This window comes from Emydura macquarii, unplaced genomic scaffold (assembly GCF_026122565.2).
Source record: "Emydura macquarii macquarii isolate MOO-44397 ecotype Brisbane River unplaced genomic scaffold, CSIRO-AGI_Emac_v2 contig_3692, whole genome shotgun sequence".
NCBI classification, from domain to species: domain Eukaryota; kingdom Metazoa; phylum Chordata; order Testudines; family Chelidae; genus Emydura; species Emydura macquarii.
Genome location: NW_027133829.1, coordinates 11482527 through 11499859, shown reverse-complemented (window position 1 = coordinate 11499859; position 17333 = coordinate 11482527). Strand labels below are relative to the sequence as shown.

The window sequence follows — 17333 nt, the reverse complement described above, 5'->3', positions numbered from 1 at the left end:
GCGGGAGAGGTGGGTGCTGTGCACCGGGTAAGAGCACGGGGGCAGCAGAGCCAAGCCTGCATTTGCACCCCCCCCATGTCTCTCACCCTCCCACCCCCGCAGGTACAGACCCCCCCTCCCCGGGACAGCTGAGGGGCAGTGCCGGGACACCTCCTGCCCTGCGTGCAGGGTGTGGTCTGGGGAGGGGGCCGCAAATGTAGGCTTGGCCCCTGGGCACCGGAGACCCTCCGTACGCCACTGAGTTACAGCTGGCCATGCACACAGACGTGCCGCACCAGTACCGGGCGTTCCTGCATGGGAAGGGGAATAAATCGTCCCAGTATGAGGCATTGGGCTGGCACCGGCATGGCTGTCTTGGTAAAGAATCACGCCCCACGCCGGCCACGTGCTGGGTAATGAGCCGCAGGCTGCAGCCAGCACAGCACGTAGGCACGTGCTTAACTTTACGCTTGCGCTTGCGTCCCAGCCAAGTCAGCAGGCCGCGGGTAAGGGCTTTCCTGAACCTTTGCTTATAGGGAGAGTGTCCGCCCTACCCAGCCCCGGAGACGGGCTGGCGAGGCAGAGCCTGATCCCGCCTGCCCGCGCTCTTTGCGTGCCTGGGTCTTGTCTGTCGACGTTGCCTCCTTTGCACGCAGGGGGTGGTTATGATCCTGGAACAGGCAGGGCTCATTTGTCCCTGGGGATTTGGAAGGAATTTGTCGAGTTTATTTTGTTCATCTGGTTTGTAGGATCGAGGCGACATTCAGTGCTTCTAAAAACACCCTCCCCGCACGTGTCAGGAAGCACCTGTTCATACAAGGCCTTGCCCGAGATGCTGCACGCCGAGTGCTTTCTCCATTCCTGGGCTTCTCAACGTTTCCTCGGGCTGTATGTTTTTTCTTCCCAGCAGCAGGGAGCATGTCAGTGCTCTGGACTCGGGTCAGCTCAGAGGGCCGGCAAAGGGGCAGGTGTGGACTTGCAGATGTAGCTGTGCTCCAAGTGTGCGAGCACAGCGACTGTCACTGCCCGCCCGGAGAGGGTACTCGGGAGTGCATGTCACTCGCCGTGGGCTTGGCTTGCCGGCTGCACTGCCAAACACCCAGTTACTGCAGCAATCACTAATTGGGCATGCAGATGAGGCGCACATTTGCACAGCCATGTTTGTCGGAGCATCCCTGCCCCCGAGTGTTTGGAAATGGAGCCGATTATCCACGTGTGTCCATGTGCTGGAATTAACAGCCTCATCCAGCGCGTGGGTCGACCTTTCTTCTCTCCTTTGGCAGACCTCCAGAGCGGTGGGTTTGTTTTAGTTCGTGCTGTGATACCGGGATGCTCTCGTTATCCATCCGAAGTCCTGCCAGTTATCCAGCCAGTCCTTTTCGGAAGCCTGCTTAGCGCTGAGCCTCAGTGCCGTCTCGTGGCAGGGAGTTTCTCCAGCTAATTGTGCGGTGTGTGAAAACACACCGTTCCTTTGACCTCTTTTGAATCTGCCACCTTCCAGTGTCATTGATTGGCTCCTTCTTCTGCTACCAGGAGACCAGGCTGGAAGTTCCTGGTCTGCCCGCGCTGTACCCTGCAGTGGGACAGGATCTGTCTCTCTTCATTGTTTCCCGGCCACTTCTGATCAGGGAATTTCAGAAGCGTGCGTTTCCCTCCCCATGTCTGATTGTCTAGTCCTGCCTGCGGGCAGCTTGGCTCTCTCCTTGCCCCGTGTCTCCGCGTTTGTGTTGCTGTTGGGAGGAAGGGAGCTGGGTGCCAACTGTGATGAAGTGGAGATACTCTTGGGGTTTTCGCTGAGTGCTGTGTGCGTGCCTCAGTTCCCCCCCCCCCCCCCCCATATGTTACTTATGTATGTTGGTGATGGGACCCGGGGGCGTGATCGTTTCAGAGACCACGAGAGGGCGGATGGGCCCCTCCAGCCAGACGTACCCAGACCTAGCTAGAGCCCCCTGCCCTGGGTCACCAGTTGCAACAGATTGTGACCAAGAGGAGGGGCCACGGTGCCCAGGAAGGAGACAAAGGACTGGGGAGGGGCAGGGAGACGGGTCTGGAGGTGGCTGGGGGGAAGAGGCCAGTCCCCCGTGGGGGCCTGGTGGGGAGGGAGCCCCGAGAATGGGGCTCTCCAGGCGGTCGCTGCTGTAACTCCTAGTTAAGGCTGCTGGGAAGGTCTCTCTGTGCTGTGACCCTGAGAGCTAATAAACCCTCCTGGCTCCACGCTGGCTGGGAACCGCAGCTGGCTGCAAGACGGGTGCCTGGCCCGCTGGGCACGGAGGAACTCCCCGGGACCCTTCCAGGGGGGTCCCGCAGGGGGAGTCCAGGCGGAGCAGGGGTGCTGAATGCTGCGGGGCCAGAGTCAGGAGGCAGCAGCACGGGTGTGTGGAGACCTGAGCAGGCCAGACTCCCAGCACCAGGGCCTGACTGGCTGCGCCCGAGGGGCTCCAGGGCTCGGTCCCCATGGGCAGCGTCACACCAACTACCTGATCTTTCTGGCTGGGAGCAGGGCAAGCCGTTAAAGTATGGACTGGCGGGAGCGACAGTTCACAGGCCCTCTCGCCCTCCTAGGTGCAGCTTTCTAACAGTAGAGGGGCCGCACAGCCCCATGGGCAGGACACAGAACTTGTGCTCAATCCTTGGCTCTGACGCTGACCAGCTGTTTGACCTCGAGCAGGTCCCGGCCCCGGTCTGTGCCTCGGTTTCCCTTCCCACCCATTGTCTGTCTTGCCTGTTGAGTTTGTAGGGGTTTCAGGGCGGATGGTCGCTCACTGTTTTTACAGCACCCAGTGCAACAGGGCCCCAGTCTCAGCTGAGGTCTCCAGTTGCGGCCGCAATAGAGATCAGAGCTGTTGTGATGTTAGTGGCAAGTTTAGGGCTGCCTGACACTTCCCATTCTGAGCCCCTGTTTTCAGCTGCTTATAACTTTTTGCCAGACTTTAAACGTGTGGGCTGAAATGTTCTACGCTGAGTGTCTGCCACCAGCCAATGTTAATGTTCTTTTCTGGCCACTCGCACCCCAAACTGCGGAGCCATTTCAGAGACCAAGGCTAGCGAAAAATGCATTGCTTGGTCCATGTGAAAAGATTCTGGTGCCCTTTTCTTTGAGGAGATCTAGCGCCCCCAGGCTTCGGAGCAGGGTCTTGAAATTGAGCAGAGGGGTGGCCTTTGTGCCCGGGATGTGGCTCTGCCATTCCCATGAAATCCACCCAGATTTGGCCGAGTTATAAAACTTTGAAAACCTGCAGTTTGCACGGGCTCAGTAGAGGTTTTCTAGACCAAAGCTGAATTCCCCAAAGATTCTGTCCACACTGAGCATGCTCCAGGCCAGGCTGTGGGATGGAGCAGGACTCTCCCACTGCTGCAGGCTGGGCTGGGGCCAGGGCCGGGCCCAGGCCCCCGGCTGGGCAGCAGAACTGAGCCCAGGCAGCACGGAGGAGGAAACCACCTGATTCAAATGCACAGCGGGTAAAACCTGGAGCTGGGCGGGGGAGTCGAGTGGGACAAGGAGCAGGAGTGGAGGTGGGGGCAGCCTGGGGCTGGAGGTTGGCAGGGGAAGAGAGAGAGAGGGAAATTGGGACTGGGAGTAGGGGGCAGGGGTGGGGGAGAGGAGGCGATGAAGAGCCAGGCTGACAGGCTGCAGGGTGACACTGGGCCTGGGATGTGAAGCTGCAGACTTGGAGCCTGGGCCTGGCTAAGTGAGGAGAACGGGGCTGGGACAGGGAGCCAGGGTGGGGAAGAGACAGGACAGGCAGAAGGAGTCAAGCTGGAGATGGCTCCATGCCTATGGGGGCACACGCCCCCCCAGAGCCTAGAATGGGACCCATGATTCCTGCATGTCACCCTTCCTCTGGTGTCAATAAATAGCTGTGACATCCACAGGCAAAGTGTCTTATTCCCCTCCAGTGCTGGTCCACGTGGAGGATGACAACCTACTACAGCTGTCAGTCACTCTGTCAGCTCAAGTGGCTGAGGCCTGTGGGGTGGATCTATGGTTCTGACCCTGCTGGTGACCCATGGGAGTGTCAGTAAGATGCCACGTGATGGAAGTTCTGTTTTTTTCAGGTTTCTATTTTTAAAACCTAGGAAATTACACACAAAAAACTATGTTAAAAGAACATCCAGGTCGTAAAGTCAAGCTCTCAGAAGTTTGGAAATGCTGGCATTAAGGTTGCCTGTGCAGCCTTAACTCTGCCCCTTGTGCGCTTGCATCGTGATACCATCTGTAATTACACGGTCACGTACTGTTCTGCCACAGGACCCTGCCCCGTTCAGTGCACAGGCTGGATGTGCTCCGGGGATGAATCAGGGCAGTGCAGTGCAGTGAAGCTGGCTGTTGTCTGTAGGACCCTGCCTTGTTTGTTGCAGACACTGGCAGGTGTGCACTGAGTGAGGCGGGGGCTGCAGGAAGAGGACGGATGCCCCTGTGGTTAAGGCAGTTGAACGCTGCCCTGCAGACCTGGATTCTATTCCTGCCTGTGTCGTAAGATGGCTCCTTCCTAGGACGCCTTCCTGGGGCTGGTTTGCCTGCCTCTGTTTCTCCGTTCTTCCAGCATCCCTAGTAGCTCCATGCAGGTGTTCAGAGTTTAAATCCCCTTTGCAGGGTTACTTTATTAGAAAACCCTCAGCTGGAAGGCGGAACTGTCCAGCACATCCCAAACCTAACGTGTTCTGTCAAGTCCCAGCAGTACATCAGCCCCACAACTACAGCTCCGGCGTCTCTCCCCATGCCCCAGCTGCCTGGTATGGCTCCAGTGCCCCGCCCCCCCATGCCTTACCCCGGCCCCGCTGGCTGGGATGCGTCTCCACCGTTTCCTTCTCAGGTCTGGTTCTAGCTCTCACCTGGAGACAGTGGATTTGCCTCTCCGGCCCCGCTCTCCTTTATAACTGCCCCTCGCTCACCCAAACCGGGGCACCCCTGGCCTGGAACAGGAGGCCAGGGCCCGGTTTCGTCTAAGGGGCCAGCGACCCCGGTGCCCTGCTGGACGTGGCACTTAAACCAGCCTCTTCCCGGTGCTCCCTGCCGGCATGCCCTCGTGGTGTGCCCGGCTGGAGACCTCGGGCTCTGGTTTGCAGACGTGCAGCACGCCGCCAGCTGCACTGATGTCCTGGGACCTGGCCCTGACCGGATACAGTGCCCTGTAATGCCAAGGACCCGGACACGCAGGGGCCAGGTGGCTCCGAGCGCACACTCCGAGCATTGGTGGATTCTGCTGACCTCAATCTCTGGTCTCCTGTGGGGACGCTGCCCCTTGCCTGCCGGGGCTGGGGGGGTGTTTGTGAAGCACTCGGGTCCTGGTGTGATGGGCACCCCAGAAATGTCCATGAGGACACAAAGCTCTTTAGAGAGGGGCAAGGAGTAGGTGGCGAGGGAGGCCTGGGCCAACATTGAACAGTGCGGAGAAAACAAAACGCTGCCGAGCGGCTCATCAGCCAGACACGGTCCGTCCTGCGCTCTGAGCGAGGCAGGGCCCCGGCGGGTGTAATCACAGCCTGAGAGGATGGGCCTGGGGGCCAGGTGCTGGTCGAGGTCTTGGGCGACTGGCTCCGTTCCCTGCGCTGTCACAAGGCTGAGCCAGACGCTGGCTGGGCTAATCACACTGTGCTGGGATCACGAGTCCCAGTCAGTCATTTCTGCCCCCTTGCACTCCAGCTCTTCTGATGAGTGATAAGCGGGGCACAGAGCTGTGCTTCCATGGTCCCCCTTCCTGCAGTATGTGGGCACCTCACAACCTGCCATGCATGTATTCTCACCCAGCCTGCGTGGCAGGACAGGGCTGTTATCCCCTTGTACAGCGGGGGAAACTGAGGCACAGCAAGGCTAAGTGACTTGCCTAAGGTCACCCAGTAAGTCTGTGACAAAGCAGGGAATTGAATCCAGGGAGCTGCTTCACCACAGGCGCAGCTCTGCTCGCCTTCCTGGGCTTGCGCCAGCCGCCCACATGGGGCAAGTTGAATCTGCATCACCCACACACAAGCAGAAACCACAAGACGTGCCCCCAAAATCATGGCATTTGCTTAAAACCCGGGAAGCTGCCCAGTGGCCGTGCCCGGCGGGCAGGGGGAGACCCACTGCAGCGTGTGAGCCTGTGGGCATGGCTGCAGAGGCAGGGGACGAGGCCAGCTCTGGTTTCAGCCCCGCCGTGCTCATGTTTTCCAGAGATCTGAGCAACAACAAGATCACAACCTTGAGCAACTCCTCCTTCACCAACATGACCCAGCTCACCACCCTGTAAGTCCGGCCCGGCCGGGGACACTGGGGACGGGGGCTGCGGTGGGCTGGCCCGGGGGCGGGGGGCAGGGCAGGCAAAGACCCTGCGATGCTGCAGACGATACGCCCGGCTCTGCCTTCGAAGGCAGCCCCGCCCGGTTTGCAGCCGAGGCCTCTGGGCTGGTTTCTGTACGAAGACCCGCCATTCGTCCCCAGAGGCGTGTGCAAGGCAGGCTGGGTCTGCCCCGGGGGGAGGGGGGGAGACCAGTGAGACGTCCCGTGTGGGGCAGCCCGGCCATGGCACCGGGAGTGGGCTGGCGCACGGGACGTGCCAGCGCGATGCTTCCTCCTCTGCCTCCCCAGGATCCTGAGTTACAACTCCCTGCAGTGCATCCCCCCGCTGGCCTTCGAAGGGCTCCGGGCGCTCCGGCTGCTGTAAGTACGGCCCGTCCCGGGGCGGTGCCCGCCTTGCTTCGGAGAGGTGCTGAGCGCCCCCGGCTGGGAGGGGAGGTGCGGGGCGCGAGGACGCCTGTCCTGTCTCACGTCCGCGGCAGGCGGACTGGGGAAGGTGCTCGGCGGACGCCGTGCTGTGCCGGTGAACGGGGGGCGTCTGCGGGGCGGAGGCAGGCGAGGGGCAGGGCTGCACCCACAAGGAGCTGGGGGCTGCTGCTTTGCTGACTCCAGTCGGCCCCTGAATTTAGCCCCACTCTGCAGTTGGCCTGGGTGTCTCGATGGGCCCCGCTCTGGGTGCCCGGCTCTGATGAAATAGGCTGGAGGGGGACAGGCTGTGCCGGCGGCTCCCGCTGGCCCTAGGACTCTGCTCCCATGTTGGCATCTGTCCTTGGGTCCAGACTGCCGGTGCCCAGGAGGCCAAGAGCCTTTCGTTTTCCACAGGTCCCTTCACGGCAATGACATCTCCAGCCTCCCAGAGGGCATCTTCGCCGACGTCACCTCCTTGTCCCATCTGTGAGTAGCTCCCTGCGTCCGGCCGCCGCGGGCCCTGGGCAGCCCCCCAGGGTCGGGCCGAGGTCCCTGCACAGCTGCCAGCCCCCAGAGATCCCAGGCAGGCCCCCGAGACTAAGACGCGTGGTGGAAAGGCCAGGAGCAGTGGCTGCCGTCCGGGGTTGGAGCCATCAGGCCGCACTGGCGCCTGGGGTTCCAGTTTTCCCTGTGGGCCGGCGGGCGAGGGACTGACCTCGGGCTGGAGCTGTCACCCGAACGCTGCCCCAGCCGCACACCCACATCCCTGGCTGCACTGGGGGGCTCTAGGCTCGGTCAAGCCGGTCCCTCGGGGTCTGCAGGGGGAAGCACGAGCGCAGCTGACGCTGGACCTGTAAATGCAGCGGGGACGCGGCGACTCGGTGCTGCTGGCGTGCTGCAATCCCCGGAGCAGCTGTCTCCAGCCAACCTGGCAGGCAGGACCAGCTCGTGGGCTCGAGTGGCCCCTGGGATTCCCCTGCAGTGCCGGGATCCCGGGAGCCTGGCACTGGAATGCCGTGAGCTGGCCACACGGACTCCGGGGCCGCTCGAATTCCAGAGCGGGTTCCCAGCCGGGGGGTGAGAAGTGCTGTTCCCGGGCAGGCCCCCGCCGGGAAGGTCTGGGCTGGTCTTGTGTGTCCTGCAGGCTGCAGCTGTGCCAGCATCTCTGCGTTCAGCGTTAGCAGCCTCACGACGGCACCCGCCCGGCGGGACAGCGCACACTCGCCCAGGACAGCCAGCCCCTGAGATCTGGGCATCCATGTCAGAGAGAACGTGGCAGGTGGGGGGGGGACGGGCTGAAACCCCAGTGAGCGGGAGGCGCCTTAGGCCTCACATGTGCTGACGTGCCCGGGGCAGAACCTGGCCTGCAGCCTCCGACGGCTCCAAGGACAGGCGCCCTGGAGTCAGCGTCTGTCAGCTGCTGGGGGGAAGGGTCCCTTGGAGAGCTGGTGCTCGGGGAATGGCTTCCAGGAGTCTCCTTCCCAGGGCCCCTCGCCTTCGGAGCAATCACCTCCGAGCCCCCAAAGAAACGTCCGTGTCACCGAGACAGGCAGGCATCCCCTGGGGTCGCTCCCAGGCCCAGCTGCAGCTCCCAGCCCTGCCAAGCAGCACCGGCACGCTGCAGACGCCCGGCAGGTGTGCGAGGCGCTCTGCCGGCTCTGGCGATAGATTCGTGGGAGCAGTGTGCCCCTTGGAGGAGGTACCTTTGCACTGCACCTGGTTCCTGCCCGCGCCCGCCGGCGACCGGAGAACCAGCCGAGCGCGAGCCCTGGGAGTTGTCAATCCAGCTGCTCTCATTGATCCCAGCTTGGGGCTTATAACCTGCCGGAGTGCGGGACGTGGGCCCTGCACGGCACTGGCTATCATCCGCCCACACGCCACGTGGCACCTGTCAAACCTGTTGGTGTGAGTGAGTGGATGGGAGTTGGAGGGATAGATCCCATGCCTGGGGCACTGTCCCCGTTGCCGTGGGCCAGATGCTCCCTTCTGGCCAGTCATTGCCTTTCTGCAGACATCGAGCGCGAGGAGACAGGGTGAGGCAGGTCTCCGGGAGGTTCAGATTCAGAGTCCAGCCCGCAGCGCCCGGGTAGAGACGGATCCAAACCAAAGTTCTTCGATTCCAACAGCACAAACGTTGGAAAAGTCCAAATCTGGGTCCCGCTCTGAATTCCTCCTGATGCCCATCCCTGTGTCGCTCCTGGGCCGGAGCGGCTGGCCGATACTCAGGGCCCTGCAGGGTCGATCCACGAGGGGGGGATCGAAGACGGAGTCCGGTGTCCCTTGGGGCAGTCCCCTGCTTTACAAGAGTGCACACAAAGCCCTGCGTCCCTGGGCACAGTAGGAACAGGAGGCAGTTTGCTTGTTCACCAATCCGGGCCCACCTTGCAGCCAGTCCTGTGTCCCCGGGCCACACGCCACACTGGTGCTTCTCTGGCTTTGTGACACTCCGCGACACACACCGCTCCACCTGCCAGTGCCCCAGCCCTGCATCTGCGGTCGGTCCAGGGAAACCCCTCTTACTCTTCCTGAGTTAGGTCTGGCTTAGGCCTCCCCATGTGGTCCAGTGCCTTGGGCGGTGGCTGCTTCTGTTTCGATGATCTCTAACCAAAGGGGCATTTAATTCTCCCTCCTTTAGCCTGTGTGCCCGTCATCTTCAGGGTGGTCCGTGCTGGCTGGTTGCTCGAAGGCAGAGTAGCTGGCAGCCTCCCAGTCTGGTGTCTGTGACGGGGGCCGATTCAAACCTTGGATCCACGCGCTCCGGCTCCAGACCCAAACTCCGCAGCTCGGGACCGTTTCTAGGGGCAGGAAAGGGACCAAGCACAAAGATGCTGGGCCCTGCTCGGCACTCAGGGACAGCCGACTAGCCTGCGCAGATGGCACTCGGGGGGTGGGGCCGGCCTGCTGATTCTCCCCAGGGTGTTGCCCTCCCGGGGAGCAGAGAGCCAGGGATGTGCCGTGCTCCGGGACGGTCTCAATCTGCCAAGGTCTCCCCGGCAGGCGCTGCTGCGCTATGGGGAGAGGGGATTCCCTGCGTCTCTCCCCTGCCCCAGGAGTGCCCCATCCGGCACGGGGGATGTGAGTTTCGAGGAGCAGCCGTTCTCTGCCCTGCCTGCCGCTGCCAACGGGAGCCGGGCTAGGCGGGCCAGGGGCCGGGGGGGTCTCACTCACACGGCTTCGCTCTTCTCCCCCCGTGCAGCGCTATCGGGGCCAACCCCCTGTACTGCAACTGCCACCTGCGCTGGCTCTCCAGCTGGGTCAAAACCGGCTACAAGGAGCCCGGCATTGCCCGCTGCGCCGGCCCGCCCGAGATGGAAGGCAAGCTGCTGCTCACCACCCCGGCCAAGAAGTTCGAGTGCCAAGGTGAGGAGCCTGTTCCTGGGGGATGCACCTGGCACGCGGGCGCAGACCGGGTCCCTCAAACTCTGATTCCCACCCAGCTCCGGCTGTCACACACCCCTCCCCCGGGGGCTAACGCCAGCGCGAACGGGCCGCGGGGTGTCGCTGTGGCAGTGGATTGTGCGGCGCGGTGGGTTACGTGCAGGGCAGGACCCGGAGAGCCCTGAGCTCTACGCCCGGCTGAGACAGATTCTCCATGTGGCAAAGTCCCTCCCCCATCCTGTGCCTCAGTGTCCCTCAGACTGGGGAGGTGGCGAGCGCCAGAGACTCTAGGAGCAGGCGGGACGGTGCTGACCTCCTGCACAGCACAGACCAGGTCGCGGCTGGAATACGGGGACATGGGGCTGCGGCTAGCCCAGCTCTGCGGACTCTGCAGGGCTAAAAATGCTGCGTAGACATTCGGGCTCGGGTGGAGGCCAGGCTCTGGGACCCTTCGCCCTCGCGGGGTCCCTGGGCCTGCGTCCGGACACCGAGGCAGCAGTTTTACAGCCCTGCAGCCCGTGTCTGGGTGTTGAGTTGCTGTGTGGACCTGCCGTTAGCAGAGAAGTCCAGCCTTGGGCATGTTGGTCTGACAGTTAATTCCCTCCCGGCTGGAAATGGGCTGCACCTGCTTTCTAGTCGCCATTTGTCTGACTTCAGGTCCCTGGTGCTGGACCTCGCTCTGCCCCTGAACTAGTCACCCGGGGAAGGGGCAGTGCCCGGAAAGGAGCAAGGGCAGCTCTGCTCCCAGAGCAATGCCCGGAAAGGGCTGCTGGGACACGGCTCGGCCCGTCTGTGCCTCATGTCCCCAGGGAGCTGACGCGGACCTTTGCCGTGGAGAGCAAACCCCGGGGCTCTGCAGCGACGGAGCTAACCAGGGTTTGCGCCTCTGCGGGGTGGGGCTAGCCCCAGTTAGTTCCCAGGGGGCAAACAGGAGCCCTGAGCCCGGGCCAGGCCCCAGCACGGACCAGGCCTGAGCGTTTGGACAGGTCCCGTCGCCCCAGGGCGTTTGCCTTGTGCGGGGCGGGTTAGCCCCTCTGTTCCTGGCAGGGCGTTGGCTCCCTGACAGCGAGAGACAACGGTCCAGGCCCAGAACTCAGACGAGAGGCGGGCGTTACACGGGCAGCGGGAACACCCAGTGTGAACTCTGTGGGACATCCCGCAGGGACGCTAGAGTCTGGCTTCCGGGGCCGCGCCTGCTCTTAGAGCCCAGGCTGAGACCTACATGGGGGGCAGATTATCCCACAGCTGCTGCACCTTCCGCTGCAGCTGGGCCAGCGGGGCCTTGGGTCTGACCCAAGCTGGCAGGTCCCGTGTTTCTTGGCTGCCCCGAAAGGACACTTCAGGCGCACACACCCCAGAGGGCCCCTTTTGGGTCTTTGACATCAGCAGAGTGACTCTGCAAAATGGAACCACCCGCACGAGGTCAGGAAAGGCCCCTCCCCTCCCCACTCCACCCACCCCTCCAGGCCTGAGACAGTTTTAATCCCCCCTTGGACCCAGAGCCGGCCCATCCTGAGAGAAACGCAGCACGGCTGCTGCCTCTGGGCCAGGACTGGGGCTTCAGTAACCATCCCGGAGAGGGTGAAAGTCACCCCCTCCTTCCCCTGGGATTGACAGGGCTGGGAAGTCGATCCCAGCAGACTAAGCGGGTCTCTCTTGATGCCATCTCTGGCTTGGTGGAGGAAGGGAACGGTGCTGACGTACTAGACTTCTGGGAGCCATTTGGCTTGGGACCGCCCGCTATTTCAATTAAAAATCTAGCCCAGTACCAAATCGGCCCGGCACACGTTCATTGGGTCAAGAACTGGCTGTCTGACAGGGCTCCAAACGGACTCCCCATCGAGCGGTGTGTGTCCAGGGGGGTCCGGCAGGGGTCGGTGCGTGGCCCTTGCTTCTTAACATCTGTATCAGAAACCTGGAACAAACCATAAACATCATCACGGCCATGGACACGACGCGTCCGGTGGCTTGGTGCGCTGGGCACTCACAAACAGGGAGCCAGAGGAGGGACCAGCGATGATCAGAGGGTTTAATAAACATGCCCTATAAGGAAAGGCTAAAAACCTGGGCACAGCTGGGCTGGAGAAAAGCAGCCGAAGGGGAACCTAAGACCAGGCTTCAAAGCCGTTAACGGCGGCTCTAAAGAGGAGAGGGCTCGATTGTTCTCCAGGTCCAAGAAGGCAGGACAAGAAGCGCTGGATTTACTCTGCCACCAAGGAGCTGCTGCTTAGCTACTGGGAAAGGCTTGCTAATGCTCAGGCCAGCTGAGCTCTGGACCAGGCGTCCCAGGGGGGTTGTGAGATGCCCCGTCCTTGGAGGGTCTGAGAAAAGGTTGAACAAACCCCTGTCAGGGCTGGGCGAGGAGGTTTACTTGGTCCTGCCTCGGTGCAGGGGGCTGCACTAACGACCTCTCGAGGTTGTGTCCAGCCCAGCGTGTCTCTGCTGCGCTGTGTGTGCGTTTTAGTATGGACACAGCTAGCAATGAGAGCATGGGCCATGCGTACGCGAGCGGGGCTCTAGCCCGGGGAGCCGGGACTGAAAAAGACGGGAGGCTCAGGGTGGCTGAGCAGGTGAACGTGAGCTCCCAGTGCCATGCAGAGGCCAAAGGAGCTGCTGCGACCCTGGGGTGGATGAGCGGGGAATCTTGAGGAGCAGCGGTGAGGTTACTTGAGCTCTGTAGCTGGCACTGGTGCGGCCGCTGCTGGGATCCTGTGTCCAGCTCTGACACCCATGAGTCAAGATGAGGGTGGTAACTTGGAGAGGGGCCAGAGAAGAGCCGTGAGAAGGATTAAAACCTGCCTGCTGGCGGCGGTGGACTCAAGGGGCTTCACAAGGAGAGGGTTGAGGGGTGACGGTCACCGGCTGCAGGCACCTGCCCAGGGACCAGCTCGTTACTCGTGGACTAATGGGATGCCGTGGCTAGACGTGGGTTTGAGATAAGTGCACATTTGTGACGGGGTGGCTAATTAGCCACTGGGCAAGTTCCCGAGGGGTGTGGTGAAATCTGCAGCACTGGCAGGGTTTTGCTCACGCTGGGGTGTTTTTCTACCAGCTCTGTCCTGGTGCAGAGAGGGCTGATTTCAGGGCTGGCCCCTGGCCTGTGTTCTCCAGAGGGCCAGACCCGGTGATCACAAGGGGCCCTCCTGGCCCTAGAATTGCTGAGCTGTGGTGCCAGGGCTGGAACCTGCCGTGGGGTGGGAGGCGGCAGCAGCTCAGTCTGTTTAGTTTAGCCACGAGGCGGCTGAGCGGTGACTTGACGACGGGGGGATAATTTTGGGTAGCAGCCGCTCTGCCAGCGTGCAGACGGAAGCAGAACATGAGCTGGGGTGAGCAGTTGCCGCCAGATGTGCAGAGTTGAACTGTGAGGGTGACTAGCCCAGAGGCATCCCATCAGCCGGTGCTGGCTAAACCGATGTCCTCTCACTCGGCCAGCCGCTCTGGGCTGGATGCCGGGGTCCCTGGAGAGTTCCCTGGCCTGGGTTATCCCAGAGGTCGGACTGGACGTCAGACTGCTCACCTCCTGCCCGTTGCGGCTGGCGGCCGAGTGTGGGGAGCTGTACAGCAGAGCCCTGGAGCCCAGCTCTGGCCACGCTGTGCTCAGCACAGGCTGCCTTGCAGGGTGGTTGACTCCAGGCGTGGGGCCTGCCCCACCGGGTTCTAGGGGGCTGGGGGGAGGTGGGGGGAGGCTGCACTTTGTTGCACCTGGATTAGCCTCCTGCCCTGAGAATACAGCCCCGAGGCCAGAGTGCCCCGGCTCGAATGTCGGCAGTGCCTGTGTCTCGTGGCGCCAGCTGCCAGCAGCTCGGCATTGCCACGCGGAGGGGGCATGGCGGCGGGACGGGCCACGCTTCTCTGGCTGCTGGCAGAATCCCCCACACCTGCTGCCCCTCCCTCATTACTGTCTGGGACCCGCCCTCCACAGGTCCGCCGGCCTTGAGCATCCAGGCCAAGTGTGACCCCTGCCTCTCCAGGCCGTGCCAGAACCAAGGCACCTGCCACAACGACCCGCTGGCCGCCTACCGCTGCGCCTGCCCGAGCGGGTACAAGGTGAGCTGGGGGGGGGGGGGGGGCGGCCAGCCCTGGGTGGGTGCACGTGGGCATTCGTTCGCTGATGCTGCCGTCCTGCTGCATGCCACGTGCCGCTGCCCAGAGGAAGGGACCGCTGCCGGGTCTGGTTCAGGCGATTGTCAAGGGCCTGGCAGTGGGTCTGGGGCCGGGGACCCCTCTGCCGACGCCAGCCCACGGTGCGTGCCGCTGTGCCCACGCACGGCTCCTCGCTGTGACCGGTCCCTCTCTGTCCCCAGGGCAAGGCCTGCGAAGAGCCCGTCAGCAGCTGCTCCAGTGGCCCCTGTGCGAACGGTGGGACCTGCCAGCCGCTGGAGGGGGAAGGAGCCGGGTTCACGTGAGTGCGAGCAGGGGGTGTTGCGGCTGTCGGCTCCCTGGAGACGGGGTGCCAGGAGCCCACGCAGGGCTGGCCAGTGCCCAGCACCCGGGCGCGTGACACTGCACGGGGCTCCCAGGGTGTAGCTGGGACTTGCCAGCCAACTGCCTCGCTGGCGTTCCCGGCTCCCCTCCCTGTGCACGCTCCTCTGCGGCCTGGCAAGCGCTGCCCCCCCCCTCGGGTGCTCTCGGTGCAGGGTGGATGGTCTCCCTAGTGCAGCCCTGCTCCAGCAGTGTCTCTCCGAGCGCATTGCATGTGGTGCTGTGGGGAGCAAGGTGGGGGTCCCCCATTGTGGAGAGGGGGAGGCCCTGCAGCTGGGCGGGTGTGCACGCAGGGTCTGCCCCTGCCGCCCTGAGAACCGGGCCCCAGGAATAGCAGCTGGGGGGGCTGGGATCCTGTAGTCCACGGATGGGCTGGCCGGGAGCTGCCCCGCACTGTGCCCTGCCGGGTCCCTTTGAGCCCCAGAGCAGGACTGTGTGCCAGGGCAATCCCAGCGCCGGCCAGACGGCCTCCTGGCCCAAGCCGCAGAGCGAGTGCTGGCCCTGTGGGCCGGGGCCCAGCTGTGGGCAGGCACCAGGCCTGGGCGAGGGGCTCACGCGTTCCCAGGCTCTCTGCCGGTCCCCGCTCCCCAGAACCTGCCAGGGCTGCGGGAAATGGCTCGTCACGAGCTGCTGGAAATCAACCCCGGGCGGCGGGAGAGCAGGGCTCCCGGGGCAGCCTGGCACGGCCAGCCCCTGCCTCCGCGCGCCCCAGCCCCAGCCCCGGAAAGCAGCGCCCACGCTGCATGGCCGCTCAGCCCGTCGCCACGGCAACCCCGCCTCCGCACCAGCCGGCCTGGCCTTTGGGGGCTGGCTGCGGGAGGCTGCAGGCAAACAACAGCCCTGTCCCCGGGGGACACGGTGCGCGTCAGCCTCTGTCCCCCCCCCCCCCCCTTACACACACACGCCTGCTGCGCACGCCTGCACACACGTCCAGGCAACGTGCCCACGCACCTACGGACGACAAACTGGCCGTGACGGGGGGAGAGATTTCGGCCCAGGTGGCTTCTTGTAACTGCTGATTTGGGTGCGTCCCAGTGACTTCGTTCCCGCGTGGCTTCCTGCACCGTGGGTCGCCGAACGCTGGGCCTAGCGCGGGCCGGGCCGGTCCCTGTGAAACCGTCCCCCGTGCCCGTCCCCCACGTCGCAGCCACGTGCCTCAAGCTGCCCTTTGCCTCTCCTGGGAGCGTCCCGGGCTGGGCTCATTCAGAGACCATCCCGCTGGGCTGCGAGGTGCTGCAGCGCTAACCCTGGCGCCCTGCGAAGGCAGGGAACCCCAGCCCATTCCTGGGGCGGTTTCTGGCCTGCCCCCCCCTTGCAGGCGGGCACTGGGGCTGCGCTGGCGGGGCCTGGCCTGGGGGCTAAGTGGCTGCGGCTGGGTGTGCCCTCACCAGCGCTAGCCCAGCTCCAGCCCTGGCACGGTGGGGGTCACGCCGGGAGCGGGGAGCTGGAAGGCAGGACTCCTGGGTTCTGCACATTCGTGGCTCTGGTGGGGGGGTTCTGGGTCCCACGCCTGCCCCGAGGAATCGCGCTCCAGCAGCTGGAGCAGGGAGCTAGCGGGCGTGCAGGGTCTAGCCCCAGCGCTTTCACTGCCTTGGGGCACGTCTCCTCGGAGCTCTGGGCCTCAGTTCCCCCCTCTCCCAGAGTGGCGCGGGGTCAAAGACGGCCATGGATGCAAAGGGCTGAGGCTCCCTTAGACAGGGGGTGCTGCCTGCGGCTCCCCGCACAGCCCCCTGCCCGCGCCATCGGCTGTCACGGGGTACGCCCCACGGGGGCAAGGGCATCAGGTGTCAACTGCTGCAGAGCCAGCCGGGGGCGCCCGCCCAGTGTTTTTGGGGGTCACACAGAAACGCTGGACTCCTGGCCAGCCCGGCAGTGGAGTTAGCGGGAGGCTCGGGACCGAGCCCTGTGGGCGTTAACCCCTGGGGTTGTTTTCCTCCCCTCCCGGCAGGTGTCTTTGTGCGGCGGGATTCCAGGGGCCGACCTGCAGTGCCCTCGCCGACAACTGCCAGGACCACGCCTGTGCAAACGGGGCCACCTGCGTGGCTGGGCTCGGCAACTACACCTGCCTGTGCCCCCCCCGCTACACAGGTACGGGGCGGGAGGGGGGCCCTTGCAAGCCAGGGCAGCCTCAGCGCCGCCAGGGCACAGCTCACCCGGGAAGCGCCCCGGGCGGTCCCTAGCCGGGGGCTCTCTGGGTGGAAGAGTCCAGAGCCCCTTCCTCCAGGAGGAGGACTCTCATCTGTCCACGTACCCATCTGTCTGTCTGCCTGCCTGCCTGCAGACACACCCCCCATCTAGCCAGTCGGCTCTCACCTGCCCTGGTCACCTGACCCATCGCCACAGCACCCAGTCTCTTTGCTGGTGCAGACGGGAGGCCACGGGCCCAGCCATTGGTCAGCTGCTGACGCCCGGTGCCCTCGCCCCATCCGTGGGAGCCAGGGCGTAGGCCCCAGGGCCGGGGCTGCCCTAAGACAGTGCTTATGGCACTGGGAACCAGGCCTCCGTGCAGCGCCGTGCACCCTGGCAGCCATGGGCAGCATCTCCCCACCCCAGATGCCAACGGGGAAGGTGCCTGCAGGGACGGCCTGGCTGGGCACCACGGGGAACCGCCTGGTGGGGCTCACCCAGTACACGGCAGCCACTTGGGAGAGAACGTGGCCAGGGGACCTTCTCTGCCAGGCGGTGAAGCCCTGCCCAGGGCCCCCGCGCCAGCCTCCCTCACAGCCCCCCCGTGCACTCTCCCTGTGGCCATGGGGACAGCTCCCAGCCGTGACTCAGTGGCCCTGGCTGCTCCCGTCCGTCTCGCTGAGCC

General features: G+C 63.9%; 1 protein-coding gene across 1 annotated transcript in view; it reads left to right on the top strand.

Moving 5' to 3' along the window:
- Window positions 1-17333, top strand: part of SLIT1 (slit guidance ligand 1) — a 120942-nt gene that overhangs the window by 97597 nt on the left and 6012 nt on the right. The window contains exons 23-29 of the mRNA XM_067537262.1: window positions 6131-6202; window positions 6545-6616; window positions 7076-7147; window positions 9858-10021; window positions 13962-14086; window positions 14344-14441; window positions 16470-16609. Coding sequence (XP_067393363.1) covers window positions 6131-6202; window positions 6545-6616; window positions 7076-7147; window positions 9858-10021; window positions 13962-14086; window positions 14344-14441; window positions 16470-16609 — 743 coding nt within the window. The remainder of the gene's footprint in view (window positions 1-6130; window positions 6203-6544; window positions 6617-7075; window positions 7148-9857; window positions 10022-13961; window positions 14087-14343; window positions 14442-16469; window positions 16610-17333) is intronic.